This window comes from Sphaerodactylus townsendi, linkage group LG12 (genome assembly GCF_021028975.2).
Source record: "Sphaerodactylus townsendi isolate TG3544 linkage group LG12, MPM_Stown_v2.3, whole genome shotgun sequence".
In the NCBI taxonomy this organism is placed as follows: domain Eukaryota; kingdom Metazoa; phylum Chordata; class Lepidosauria; order Squamata; family Sphaerodactylidae; genus Sphaerodactylus; species Sphaerodactylus townsendi.
In genome coordinates, this window is record NC_059436.1 from 1,726,968 (window position 1) to 1,741,343 (window position 14,376).

Below are 14,376 nucleotides of genomic sequence, written 5' to 3' on the forward strand. Positions count from 1 at the left end.
TTAAAGCCCAGGGATCGTTTCCAAGAGCAAAAGGAAATCCACCATGACAAATTAAGAGCAAACCAGCCAGGCATAGGTTTCCGAAGCTCTGCAGTGGCATTTTGTAAGAACGACTCCATTAAGTTGTTGAATGTAGATAAGCCCCCTTGACAAGAAACAAACCAACTCCCACCTGTCTGAAAACACAAAGCAGACCTCTGCCTTGTGGAGAAAAAAATCGGACAAAAAGGTTTTCAGCCCCATTAGATGGGAAGGATTTAAATTTTAATGGAGGTCAGTTATGGTACTCTTGGTAGCAAATGCTGAACACAACTCCCTGACTTCATACATAGTAATGACGATTTCAGAAAGGCCAGTTATAGGGTATAATATATTGGGAATACTTCCAATAAAAATAACAAACAATGCAAAAAAATTTTAAAGGAATTTTCTACTTGTACTGGCAATTCAGGTTAGGGATCAGGAAGTCTTGGAACACACCTCTTGAGATTGGGCAACACAGTTGCTTCGCATGGCAAAATGTCATGCCCCTGGATAGTAATGGCTGTACTCTGAGATCCTTTGGGGATAACCGCTTACATTTTAGTGTGGAGCTTAGAATGAGCTGGCAAAAAGCCTGAAAAAGTCAGACCAGGAAAAACAGTAGGTTAGGAAACTGACAGTGTTTTTGATTTGTCTTTCCTCTTAACATAAACTGCGCTGTCAGAAGGCAGAAACTAAATGACATTCCAAGGCGAGCGTTTGGCAGGAAGAAGGGCGATGAACTCAGTTGTTTTCTTTAACCCAACAGCCATCTGGGATTCATTTCGCCTCCGGTCAGCCATTGAGAAACGCTGCCATCTCACATGGGTGACCTCAACACGTAAAAACTGTGATTGAAACCAGGAATATTACTTGGTCATGTGGGCAAGAGATGGGAATTTTTGTGTGTGTGCAAATTGTTGATTTATTAGAACAGATAACATGGTTCCCAACTGTGAAATATAGCCTGGAATATAGGAGGTTCCACCCTTGGGAAAGGCTATTTGCAATTAAATATTATGCAAAATGAAAGAAGAATGAGAAACGTGCCAAATGGGCTTCAGAGACAGGTACAAGAAGGACTGGATCCAAATGACCTCTGAGAAATTTCAGTTTGTTTGCTTTTCCTTTAAGGTAGCATTTGAAGCCATAAAATGAGTGCGTTATTGAACCCCATTTGCAAAAGAAGGCACTGCGGGTCATTGACAACATTTGAAGTACAAACCTATACAGAGATTGCATCATCTAAGGCCAGTGGATTTAGAAAGGTCCAACTCTGTTTAGGATTGCTCTCATCAAAATTTCAAAATAGAGAAATGTAGGTTCCTCCCATCGGTGAACTGGAGGCTGCATGGAAACATTCAGCTCAGATGCTCTAAAGGAAACCAGTGCCAAACTCTCTTCTTGAAGTGGTTTTCAAGCTTTCTGCTTCCAGAGAGCACCATGTCATCCCATGATACTGGTAGAGACAGCAGGATGGCCAGGTGAGGGTGTCTGGTTGCTGGCAAGTCATATCAGCAGGCTACACTGGATGCTGCCATCCAATCAGCAGCCACACACCTTCTCTGCACTCAAACTCTACCTGCCACTAAGGACAAGAAGCATCCCTTTGTTTACCGTTCCACTGGAGCAGTTACGTACTAAGTCACCAACTGTGCTGGACCATTTAAAGGGCAAAAGGTGTCCAGGTTACTGATCTGAGAACCCCTCTTTACTGATTTAAAGGGTCCAGGTTACTGATCTGAGAACCCCTCTAGTATGAAAAAGCACTGCCTTCGTATGTCTGTGTTTATGGAGCACAGCCTGGACAATTCTAGAAAGAGCAGGCTATATGTTGGCCGATCACCAAACCAAATGAGAGAAGCCAATCTCATCGTGGACAGAAGGGAATTCACACAGAGCAGTTTCTTAGCCCTTATTGTGGCAAATTCTTTAGCAGTGAACTGCAGGCAGTAGCTTTCAGAAGTCCAGAGAGGCAAAAGAAGAACACAGCTGTAAACATGCGATTTTTCTCTCTCTCCATGTACAGAACACAACACCAGTCCACCTGGAAACACTTATTTACTGATGGAAAAACAAGTTGGGAAAAAAGTTTTTCTGGCCTTAAAAATGCACTGAATGTGCTTTTGCATTATTCTAATCCACGAACTGCTTTTTTTTGGTCATTAGCTGACTAATAAAAAGCATGAAACACAGTTAGTGAAATCCCCAGACAGGGACCCTGGGAAACATCCCTGTAGACGAGCCAACAGAACAAGCTAAAAGCCACAAACACTGTGACTTCAAGCCTCTGTCTGCAGTTTGCTCCATAGACCAGGTTAAGAAAAAAAATCTGAACTGCTTCTCAACATAAGATATGCTGCAATGGTTCAAAGGCCTTATTTATAATAAATGATGAAAAACATCCTGGTTTGATTCTTAGTGAGAGACTAAACGTATCTGCTACATCTCAGATCCTGACTAAACCAAAGCATAAATGGATCAAATAACTATCCTGTATTGTGAATTAATATCTGTAATTTGGATTACTCTTCTGTTCTCATTGATTTTTAAAAGATCAATCACAAAGTAGAATGCTCTAAGGGCTGCACTGTATTTGATTTTTATATCTTTATTTTGCACTGCTTTCGAAGATCACAAGGGGGTGTATATGGCTCTTTTTTCCTTCAGTTTCTCCATATAGCAACACTGTGAGATACATCAGTGTGAGAGTTCCTCTGCTGGCTACCCCTGCAAGGTAGCCCACCTTGGTCTCATGGGGACATGGCTACCTGTCTGAAACAGACAAGACAGGACTCTGGCTTCTGTTCATAGACTATTTACTTCCATCAGGCAATAAACAGAACTCCTGAAATCCTGAGCCTATGCACCACCCCTACTTCTTCCCTCTTGCCCTGCCTCCCTTTTATCCCTCTTAGGAGGTTTCCTCCCTCCTGGGAGCTCTTTGGTCCAACCTGCTAGTGGCTGATGAGCTGTCTGTCGGGCCCTGCCAGTCTGGACTGGCTGTTCAGATTTCCTGGTCCTCCTCCTTGATTGTAGCCTGGCTGAAGCTGTTTTAGCTCCGCCCCATTCCCTAAGGCTGCAGAGAGCTGCTGATTGCAGCTTGGTTAGGGCTGTGCTGCCCCCACCTTGTTATCTGGAACTGTAGAGACCTGCTGTTCCTGCTTAGACCCTCCTGCCATTTCTCTACAATTCTTCCCAACCTCTGGCTTTCTGGAGGTCCCTGCTCCTTTTGGTAAGTCCAGGGACAGGGCTGCCAGTTGTGAGATGCTCCAAGCTCCCTAAGAAGGCATTTGTGACAAGGAGCAGTCAGGGGTGGAACAGACTATTGGGTGCTGAGAGGCAGCCCTGCCCCTAGACAATGACTATCCCAGTAAAATTCGTGGGCCTTGTCTGGCCCAGTCCGACACACTAATCAATATACCACACTGACTACACTACTCTGATTCCAGGTGGGGTCTGTTTGAATACTCCTCCTCCATGTAAAAACTGTTCTGCTTGTTGAAAGTTATTTTCCGGGCCTCTTAAAGCCAGTACATGTCTTTCTGGTACTTACAATATGGAAGCTGTGAGTTCAAGCCTCTCTAAAGTGTTGTCTTAGGAGAGGAGACTGTAGCTCAAGAAGGTAGACTCATAGTTTACAGGCAAAAGATCACAGATTTAACCCCTGGCACCTCCAGTGAAAGGATCTCAGTTAGCAATGATTGGGAATCACCTTCTGCCAGAGAGCAATAGATAAATACAGGACGAGGTGGACCAGAGCTCTGACTTGACATAAGGCAGCTTCATATGTTCAGTGTTAAATTACATGAGGAAGAAGCTCTTCCTCTGGGTATACTAGCTCTCCAAACATAGGGCCCATTTTTATGCAAGGCAGCATTCAAAAATGTGATACCCAACTGACAGTCTAAAATAGCACAGTCCCAGGAGGCCTCTATACAAGCTTTTCCTGCATGCTTGAATTGGCCCAGGTTTGAAATATGTGGTTTGCCCTGTTGTCCAATACACTTTAAAGTGAAATAAACCTGAGCTAAAGAAATGAAGCATTTTATATGCTGACAGAAAACCCCCATTGAAGCTTGACTTTTTCTGGCCCTAGTTTGGAAACCTACATTTCTGAAAAGAGCTCTCTGGGTTTAAGAAACACAATAAGCTCTTGTGGTTCAAGAACACGGCAAACCCTTATAAAGCATCCTTCTTACTTGTAGATATTGATGTTGTATTTCTTCTCGCTTGGAAACCCAAACATGCCACAGATGACTCTGGAATTTTTTGTGGTCCAGTTTATGTCACAGATCTGTTTCCAGACGCCTCCTTCTTTTATTTCCACATACCCTTCTGTAACGGGCAAACGCTTGCGGGAGGAACCTAGGATGGCTTGGATTCTGGTATCTTCCACATGGATATTCATATTCTAGGAAGAGAAATAGTTTGTTGTCAATAGCAATTGGTCAGAACACAACACAGTTGAAAAATACATCTCAAATAGATCGCCTACAGTTTTTTAAAAAACCCAAATCACTGTATAAAAACACATCAGTATATCTGATATTTTCTGGTCTTTGACCAAAATAAAATATTGATTGATTGATTGAAATCAGTATAAACAAATTAGTCCCAATGATTTGGTGGAAGATTTTAGCTGCACTATTTAGTATAGCATGAGAAGTATGTATTTTTATCTTCTGACCAATGTCAGAGGAAGAAAAAACAGTGCGTTTATTTGCATAACTTTGGTGCTGTCCTTGCTGAGGCCATTTCAGTTCAGCAAAATGACATAGAGAGAAGGCTGGAGTCCCTGCCACTCCACACTGTCATGCCAGATGAAATTAAGATCTCACCGATTTTTAAAATGACATCCCCCACAGCTGATGTGTGGCTAGAGGGAACCTGCACCTAACTGGCCAAAAGACATAGTGTACTGTAGCTTGGGAATAAGTCTCCTGGTGGAACCAGAAATATGACAGCGAGAGGAATTTCTTTATCCTGGACTCTGGACCCTGTGAAAAGCCAGAAACCGGGATGTACCAGAATGTATGGGAATGACTGTCAGGGAAGCAAAATAAATATGGTGTGCATCGTGTGCGCAGATCATGGTGATCTGAATGACAGCACCTGTCATCCAGGGTCAGTTGGCAAAGCCTGATGCAACTGAACCAAACCAGTCTGATCCAGTGCAGTGACCTTCACAGTGATTGGTCAGTGATTGTATATTATCAGAGCACTATCAGTGTACAGTGTCCGTTAGGGTTTCTTGTTTACTGCGAGGCATGCTGCCGGTTTGCTCTTTGGTTTCACTGTATATAGCTTGCACCTAAAAGTAAAATCCTTCTTTGAAGTGAAGCTACTGTGTGGTGTGGAGTTATTCTTCTGCCGTGCCAAGTCGTCTACAACAGCGCTTATCTTTCTCTGGTAACGCACCTTTCCGCTGATAAGCCGCCTACTCTGTCAGGTTATGGGCCCAGAGTTTGCCGTTACACGGGAGTAAGGTAGTGCTGAGGAGTGTTGTTGGCGTGAAGTTCATGGGCTGTGTGTGGAACAGAGGCAGTCATGGCGTTTACAGCTACCAGTTTGCCTTTTGAGAGGCTGGATGGGACGAACTACATGCCGTGGAGCTGTAAAATGCAGAGTTATCTGATCAGAGATGACCTGTGGGGCATTGCCGAGGTACCCCCGCCGCTGGAGTCGCAGCAGAACGGAGGGCTGATGAGAGAGCAAGAGCTACTATTATCCTGGCAGTGGCTGATTCTCAGCTGGTGTATGTGCAAAACGCCGTAAGTGCCCATGACGTCTGGGAGGTGTTAAAGAAGCTGCACCAGCAAGACTGCAAGTTCCAAGGTTCTACTCACGCGTAAACTGTAGAACCTGAAGCTGAAGGCTGGTTGAAAATTGCATTTTTAGACAATTGTTGGTATATACCAGTGGTGGTGAACCTATGGCACGGGTGCCAGAGGTGGCACTCAGAGCCCTCTCTGTGGGCACGCGCAAACATAGTCACCCCCCACATCTAGGCTGGCCTGGGCCACTGGGCTTGATTATTAGCATTAAACCTAACACCTAGTTTTGGGGAAGCAGTGTAGGTGACCCTGTTAAGTGCTGTTAAACTCCACTGAATTTCATGCGAAATCCTTTACCTGGGAGTAAGCTCGGTTGCTGGTAATGAGGCTTGCTTCTGAGTAAACCCTCCTAGGGTTGTTATTCACCTGTTGGAAGAGTTGGACAGTTGCTTTGAAGCAAAGACAACCGCCTTGGAGCCAACCGTTTTTCCTCAACTAAAACCTCAGTATTCAGGGTAAATTGCCATGTTGGCACTTTGCGATAAATAAGTGGGTTTGGGGTTGCAATTTGGGCACTCGGTCTCGAAAAGGTTCGCCATCACTGGCATATACAATGCTTTGCCATTTTTATTTGTTTCTCCCAGTCTGGGTATTATTCCTGTTTATAGTTGAAAACTGACATTGTGTGACTTGCTGTGGCCCAACCCTGTGAATCCGTGGCTAAGCTAAGACTTGAACCTGATGGCTCTCTAAACAGAATGCCAACTATTGGGCTAGGGCACAGATGAGTTTGACAACATCTCTGTTAAACAGAAAATACATTTCTTTCCCGTCCAGTAGACAAGCTTGAGAATTAAAAAAAAAAAATCCTTAGGAGGCTTGAATTCAAACTATCCCTTGAAATTCACAGCAGGATTTAATGGGGAATGAAGGATTCCAGGCCTTTTCAGTCAGCAGAAAAGGGAGTTTATTTTGGTTCCTTCCTGGCTCAGCTCCAAGGGAATTTTCTCTGGTCTGAGCCCCCCCCCCCCCGCCGCCCCTTCCACTTTTGGTGGCCTTTTCCGGTTACTTTCCCAGTTCTGAGACCATTCCCCAGAAGACTAGAAAACATTTTTTCCATTGCCTGGCAACAGGCCATGTGTTCTACTAGCTTCAGCTCTGGGGCCACCAGTGCATAGTAAGCTTAAGTCAGTATCTCACAGGGATATTGTGAAAATAATAATAGTTTGATCAAGGTACAGGAAAAGAGATTTCACCTAAATATTAGGAAGAACTTCCTGACAGTAAGAGCTGTTTGACAGTGGAATATACTGCCTCTGAGTGTGGCGGAGTCTCCTTTTTTAAAGGTTTTTAAACAGAGCTTGAATGGGGCCATCTGTCAAGGATGCTTTGATTGTGTATTCCTGCATGGCAGGCTGTTGGACTCAATGGCCCTTGTGGTCTCATCCAACGCTATGGTTCTAAGATTCTAGGATTTTAAGGCACTACCCTGGTTGACACACGTCATACTAAACTCCCTTAAGAAAGGCAATTTAAATGATTGCATCAATAAAAGCTGCTAATCGAAGCTGGGTTAAAAAATCACAGTGAGCACAGAAATAGCTGATCAGACTGAGTAAATGATCTTGCAAGATTTCTTTCCCTCTCAATTGCTTTCCCTCTCAAGTTAATGCAGCTTGGATTGCCCTTAACAAAACAGAGGGAAGATGAGTCATGATTTGGGACTATGTGAGGGCAATCGTGGAGCAAACCTCAGAGGAATGTAGGCTGAGATGCTCAAGAGGACTGCAGGAAAAATGCAGTGGTAGGCAGCTAAAAAGGAGGGGGAAACCCAAAGAAAAGGAAAAAAAGATCAACTGGATGTTTATATAAAGCTTTCAGAAGAAGCAGCTTCCTTTACAAAAAACAAAATCACATGGATTCTTTATTACACCACATTGATGGAGCTCTTCCCTGGCATCTCATATATGCAATACCTATAAAGGGAAAAGGCTAGTAAACAAAAAGAATTCTTTATCAATTAAAAGTTAGTTATTAGAAGCAAGTTTTGCACTTAAATAGCCTAAAACAACTGGACATGGGACCTCCTTACAAAACCCTTTTTGACATTTTATCAAACTTCTCCAAACATCTCCATTAATTGCTTGAGCAAAACAAATTGCTGTATCACCATTTGATTTAACTTTTCTGTAAACGCAGTGCTGACAATGTACATTCAAGGGCTACATGCAGCCTAGAAGAATCTTTGTGTGGTGCATGGGCCTTAGGAATTATAATTTTCAGTCTTAAGGAAACAGTGGGTTGGATCTGAAACATTGGGGGTTGGATCCAAAGTCCCCCTGCCATTCATGGAAAGAATCTTTTTGCCTATGGATTGCTTCCATGAACAGAAGACACCATCCATGACTGGAAAGAAATCTTCAGATCTAATTTCATGGTTAGGTTCCAACCCATTAAGCTGCAAGCCCTCTTTATGACAGCGATTAATCTGAAATTGTGAAATACTTGGAAACAATTGAACAAATCAAGAATAACCCCAATGTCTTGGCTTTTAAACACATGGATAGCATCTGAGATCCAGCAAAACTGTAAAACTGTAACTCAAATCCCAACTTGGCCAAATCTCAACTCAGCCATATACTTAGGTCAAGTCTACATTGGTATTATACTGTCTTAGCTTGTTCTCTGTAAAGAAGATATAGAAACAACCTACTTTCATGTAAAATTGCTGAAATGTTGAACAGAATCATGTATGTTGAAAAACTGTATAAAATCAAAAGGGCCATAGAAATTACTGTATTAACAACATTCTACATTTAGCTGTCTAGGTTTTTTCTAAGGATACTTCCATTGCTTCCAAAAATGGCAGCCTTGTATTGTATTCTCCACTGCTCCATAACCACACAAGGTGATTTACTCAGTGTTCCTGATACTTTTCTACCTGCACTCCATATAATCGCACAATGCACTGACATCAAGACCCGGATATGGGATCCCGCATGAAAAATGAAGGAAGAAGAAGAAGAAGAAGAAGAAGAAGAAGAAGAAGAAGAAGAAGAAGAAGAAGAAGAAGAAGAAGAAGAAGAAGAAGAAGAAGAAGAAGAAGAAGAAGAAGAGGAGGAGGAGGAAGAGGAGGAGGAGGAGGAGGAGGAGGAGTTTGGATTTATATCCCCCCTTTCTCTCCTGTAGGAGACTCAAAGGGGCTTACAATCTCCTTTCCCTTCCCCCCTCACAATAAACACCCTGTGAGGTGGGTGAGGCTGAGAGAGCTCCAGAAAGCTGTGACTAGTCCAAGGTCACCCAGCTGGCATGTGTGGGAGTGCACAAGCTAATCTGAATTCCCCAGATAAGCCTCCACAGCTCAGGCGGCAGAGCAGGGAATCAAACCCAGTTCCTCCAGATTAGAATGCACCTGCTCTTAACCACTATGCCACTGCTGCTCCACACACGTGTGTTTCTCTTGCTTCAAGGTATTTGGTTGTGAACACCCGACTGCCATGTTTTTCAGTTCCCTGTAGAGCAAACTGCTGAGCAACACCGTTTACCACTGCCCTTCTTGAAGCACTTTGCTGTGCACAAATGTACAGTTTATGCATAAACTACAGCGTGAGAAAACAAATGTAGCCCATGCTGTCTCTCTGTTTCTAACATCTAAGGGTGGTTTTACATGACCCATATGTTTTTTCATGAAGCTTTCCCAGATTGTCATGCAATAGGCTGGTTGTTTACATTTTGACTGTGCATCTCCTCTTTCCATGATAATTTTTCCAACACGTGCAAGAGACACGTGGAAATGATGGAAATGGGGGTGGGCGGGGGAAAACTCTCACCCATCACAAACTTATCAGCACGTGTACAGGTCATCAGCCAACAGCCTGAATTAACTATCAATCCATTTGTGCTGTTTTCCAACAAGTAGTCATCTGAAATAAGCTAAATCAACCCTGTGGCACATTACATTCACTGGCCTCAAGTATTTGTTCCGAGAATGCTGGAATAAACATTGCCATAAAAACATAACCAAATTTTCCAGGTTGAAGTCACTCCCTCCCGTTGCCCTTTTGCAACACATTAACATTCAGTCATCCTGGGAAAGAAAAAGAAGCTGAGAGTCAGTGGAACGTGAGAGAAAAAATGATGGATCCTTCACCCGCCTACACACAGCCAATAGGCATCCCTGTCTGCAGTTAAAGCATTACTTTTATTCCCTTGTAAGTGGGCAAGATCATCCACCTTTTGCCCACTCCTGGAGCCCAGGAAGCCTCTACACCAGTACTGGTTCCATGTTTTGACAGGTCCTGGGCAATGTCCAGCAGCCCCTGCCCTCGGCTGCCCACCGAGCCCCCTGCTCGTGCCTTCTTTCTCACTCCACCACTTCTTTCTCACTCATAGCCCCATCACCTGTGAATTCCGCCCCATACCCATTTGCAAGCTCTCTCACTTCCCCTGCTCTGCAACCCTGAGTACCATTTCTCCAACTGTGCTGGGCTGTCCAATCAGCTGGGAGTTCCATTATAGCAAATGCTGGGCATACAGTCAGGAGTGTTGGTGATGAAGCACTTAAGCTGGAAGAAGGGCAGGGGTGGGATGGCAGCAGTGGGCCCCACTTACAGACCCAGGCAACTGCCCTACCAAACCCCAGTTACTAGGAGAGACAAGTATAAGCTGGTAACAACTTCTCTTTGTCCTCCGGGTGTGGTATCTACCTGCCTGACTAACCACCATGCAGATTTCTATTTCTCCCTTCCCCAGCAGAACAGCATGCAGCAATGGCTGGGTGGTTGTGCAGCACAGATCTGTTCTCCTGAAGAAAATGACAGCTTCAGAAGGTGGACTCTGCCGTACAGGTTGGGAGAAGCTTCAGTCCCTCCCCAGGCACTTCCACCATTCCTCCAGGAATTTCCTGGTCCAGAGTTGGCAACTATATGTGAATAGGTCAGAGAGAAAGGTGCCTGAAATAATGGAGGATAGGATTTGGGGAGGCTTCAAATCCTCACTTATGTGCCACTTTTGATATTAAAATTATGTCCCCTCCCCTCCATGCTTTATATGTGAACATGGAAAACGTGAGCAAACCACCCTGGCTACTCCTGTCCCATCCAGTTTGACCTTGATGACTTGCCAGTGGACTCTGTTCATTGTAGGGAAAAATGCTAAGAATTTCAGTTCCATTTCTGTGTTTGCCAGAATAGGGCAAATGGGGTTCCCCAGGGCCATTTCAGGTCAGGAACACAGAACAAAAAAAGATTTAAAGGCACCTGCTCTTCACATTGTGGTCCCAAGCAAGATCACACCCTCCCTCTGTTCATAGGATAATTGCATTTTTAAATATCCACATTGGGAACCTCCTTTCAAGCTACCAGTTTCATCTGGTTTGGCTGAAATTCTCTGTCCTAAAAGATTTTAATACAAATAACACTACTAATAAATCATTGGCAGGTGAACGGCATAAAGAAAGAAATGCGCTGCTTGTTTGCTCTGATTTTATCCTGTCCTGGCTAAGGAAAAGAATGACCAATTTACTAAGAAATGCATCATCTCTTTTATCCCCAGTGGACAGTTCAATTCTCCCAATGTCTTTTTTCCAGGTCAAAACTACACAGCATTTTGCCAGAAAAGCTTAATTAAGACTAAGCTCTGTTTTCCTCCCTGCTTCTCTCCTTATGTTTGGCCAGACCTGCAACTTGCTCTCCTTGAAGCAATCTGGCTCACCAGACCTGCTAGTGCCATAACGTGCAGGCTCAAAGATCGTGTAAAAGATATTAAAAGTGCTTTGCCAGACGGAGGACTTGCACTTCATTCTGAAAAACAAGGAGGCACTGAGGGGAATGGTTAAAACAGATCCAGCCTTCACATCAGGCAAAATGAGACCCTTCAGGCAGCAAAACGTGAGCCCGATTTTGAATTGGTCAGCAAATTCCCAGTGATTCCATTTACTGCTGTATGTTTATGCGAGAGTGGGTGCCATTTACTGTATGAAATATGAAGCTATTGTACCGACCATGGCCTAGTTACACATTACATTTTTTCCAGGAATTCTCTGGGCCAGAGTGATCAAACACATATTCTGAGTTCTGTGCTAGGATCGTAAGTTCAGGCATGAGCAGCCTTGACTTGGACTGGGGTCACAGCACAAGCTACACAGTTCACAGTTCACACAGTTCACACAGTGGCCAGTTGGGTGCTTCTACAAAACCCACAAGCAAGACCACTGCAGTAGGGGTGTGAAGTTCAGCACAGCTGAACCCAAAACCTCCCGAAAAATACCGTATTGGTATTTGCCTTGTTGATATTTTCCAGGTTTTTCCCTCCAGAAAAAATGGCAGCAGTGTAAAGGGAGCCGAACAGCAGATCCCCGAATTCGGCTTGATTCAGACTGCTGCTTCGGCCCACCACTATTTTAGTGAAGAAGACTGGGGGAGATCTCCTCTCCCCTACCCTCTTCTTTCCCCTCTCCCCCAAAAATATACTTTCAAGAATATCTAGATATTATTTGACATCAACATTCAATGCAGAGAATTTTGGGGAGCAAATTAGTCTCAGCATAAGATTATTTTTTTAAAATTAAAAGCGTAGTTTAATTTATCTGGAAATCCTGGCTCTGCTTTAAATTGCAGCGACAGTACTACAGTATCCTGATTAAATTCTGTACTTCAAATCCAGACTACTGCTCTACATCCTTATTACCTTCCTGTATATGAAATATACTTTGCTGGCTAACATCTTGGACAGCTCCAGAAATTAACATCTCAGGTTACATTCTCGCTCCTAACCGCTCACATTTTTTACAGTGGGCTCCAATCAAACAGGATGACTGCTTAATAGTGTCTGGTTTAGCCACTGTATCCTTCCTAGCACAACTCAGTAGGGGCCAGCAAGCGGATATATCATTATAAATATTGAGACAAAGGAAAGAAACCGGCTTCAACATTTGTTTGTGCCCCTTGTTTCCTTATGAAAGGCGATTCAGAGCTCATCTTACAGGATAGTTTCTTTCACCAAGGAGAATTCTGAACATTTTGTGGGTGTTATTGCAGCACGGCATGTTGGTGGTCTAATTCACATTCCAGACCGTTCTATAAGAACAAAGCCAGTGTGGTGTGGTGGCTAGAGTGTTGTGGTATTGTGGCTTGTGGCTGCATCTTCCTATCCATGAGGCTACAAAACGTGCTTTGAGTTCAATCTTCCAAAAAGCTTGTACCAGAGCAGGTTTGGGGAACTGTAGAACAGAGGAAAAGTCAAAACATGTGCAGCTGCATGTTGTGTGGAAACATAGGAAAAACCCGCTATAGTTTGAGAGGGAAATTTAGAACAAGACCTTTGTGTGGAAGATAACTTTTAGCATGGTATTCTTTCAGACCATCCAACAACGGTGCTTCTACTTTCTCCCATTTATTGTTATTTATTACATTTTATATTTCATCTTTTCCCCTTACAAAACTCTAGGTAGCAAAGGGGTTTCCAGGAGACCTCTCACCCAAGTACTGAACAGATGCCCAGCCTGCTGAGCTACAGCAAGCTTGCTTATCATCTTATGTTCTTATCATCAACTGCTATGAATGCAGTGCTGGGAAATCATCACAACCACACTCTGCACCTATGAAATCTAGCCAAACCAATGGCAGTGGCGTGTGTGTTATTAGAATGGGATAGGAACAACCATCAGAACCAGTAACATTTAAGGTAAGTCTAAGGGCAAAACTAAGCTTTATGATTTGTATAAGTTGCAAATTGCAGTGTGTTCTGTCTATGGGCCCCTTACCTGACGATGATTGTGAAGGAATTTGTTTCCTGAGTATGTGGGGCCCTGATGAGACCACAGCCCAATTTTCCTGGTCTGAAATCTCTCGGGAGAGTACTATTTTCCTGGTTGGAGGAATTTGGGAAACTGGCTTTTGTACATCCAGATATATGGTCAAGATTAAAAGCAGAGGTCTGGGAAAATGCAAATTGTAAACATTTACTCTACCTTCTCTGTGTCCTTCTCCCACATTCAATACTTATTCCATTCATATCTCATGTGCTGCTCTCACGCATATAGATATCTATTATTACTCCATAAAACTGGTGTACATATAATACTCCCGCTTCCTTCCTTCTCTGCTCTCTTTCCTGCAAATGGACCCATCTGTTCAAAGGTCTTGCAAGCGCACTTTTTAAAAAGTTGGAATGTTAATAACAATTCCAAACTCCTCAGCTGCGGAACTGACAGCTCAGAAGGGCTCATTTCAATCAACTGAAGAAAGGATTTTTATAGCCAGTAGATGCAGCACTTTCATACAATGAAATATGTGTTTACTTTTTTTTAAAAAAAATGTCAAGTAAATCTAGTTTTTTGGAAGGGCAAAATGGCAAACCACGTTTAGCTTCTGGCACATACATAGTCTGTGCTACAGTATGGCTGAAGTCCTGCACTAGATTATCCAAAACAGGCTTTGCCCAAAGTGAGCTTTGACTTGGAAAACAGTGATTTACAAATTGAGAGGCAGAAAATCATTGATGGCAAAATCTTCCTCAATGGTTCAACAGTGAAAAATGGCATAGGAAGCCAGTATTTGCTCAGCTAGAGCAAATCTGC

The 14,376-nt window shown here is 43.4% G+C and overlaps 1 protein-coding gene across 1 annotated transcript in view; it reads right to left on the reverse strand.

Moving 5' to 3' along the window:
* The window catches only part of LOXL2 (lysyl oxidase like 2), a 51,041-nt gene that overhangs the window by 25,461 nt on the left and 11,204 nt on the right, over window positions 1-14,376 (reverse strand). Inside the window, exon 3 of the mRNA XM_048512629.1 lies at window positions 4,224-4,435. Within this exon, the coding sequence (XP_048368586.1) occupies window positions 4,224-4,435 (212 nt within the window). The remainder of the gene's footprint in view (window positions 1-4,223; window positions 4,436-14,376) is intronic.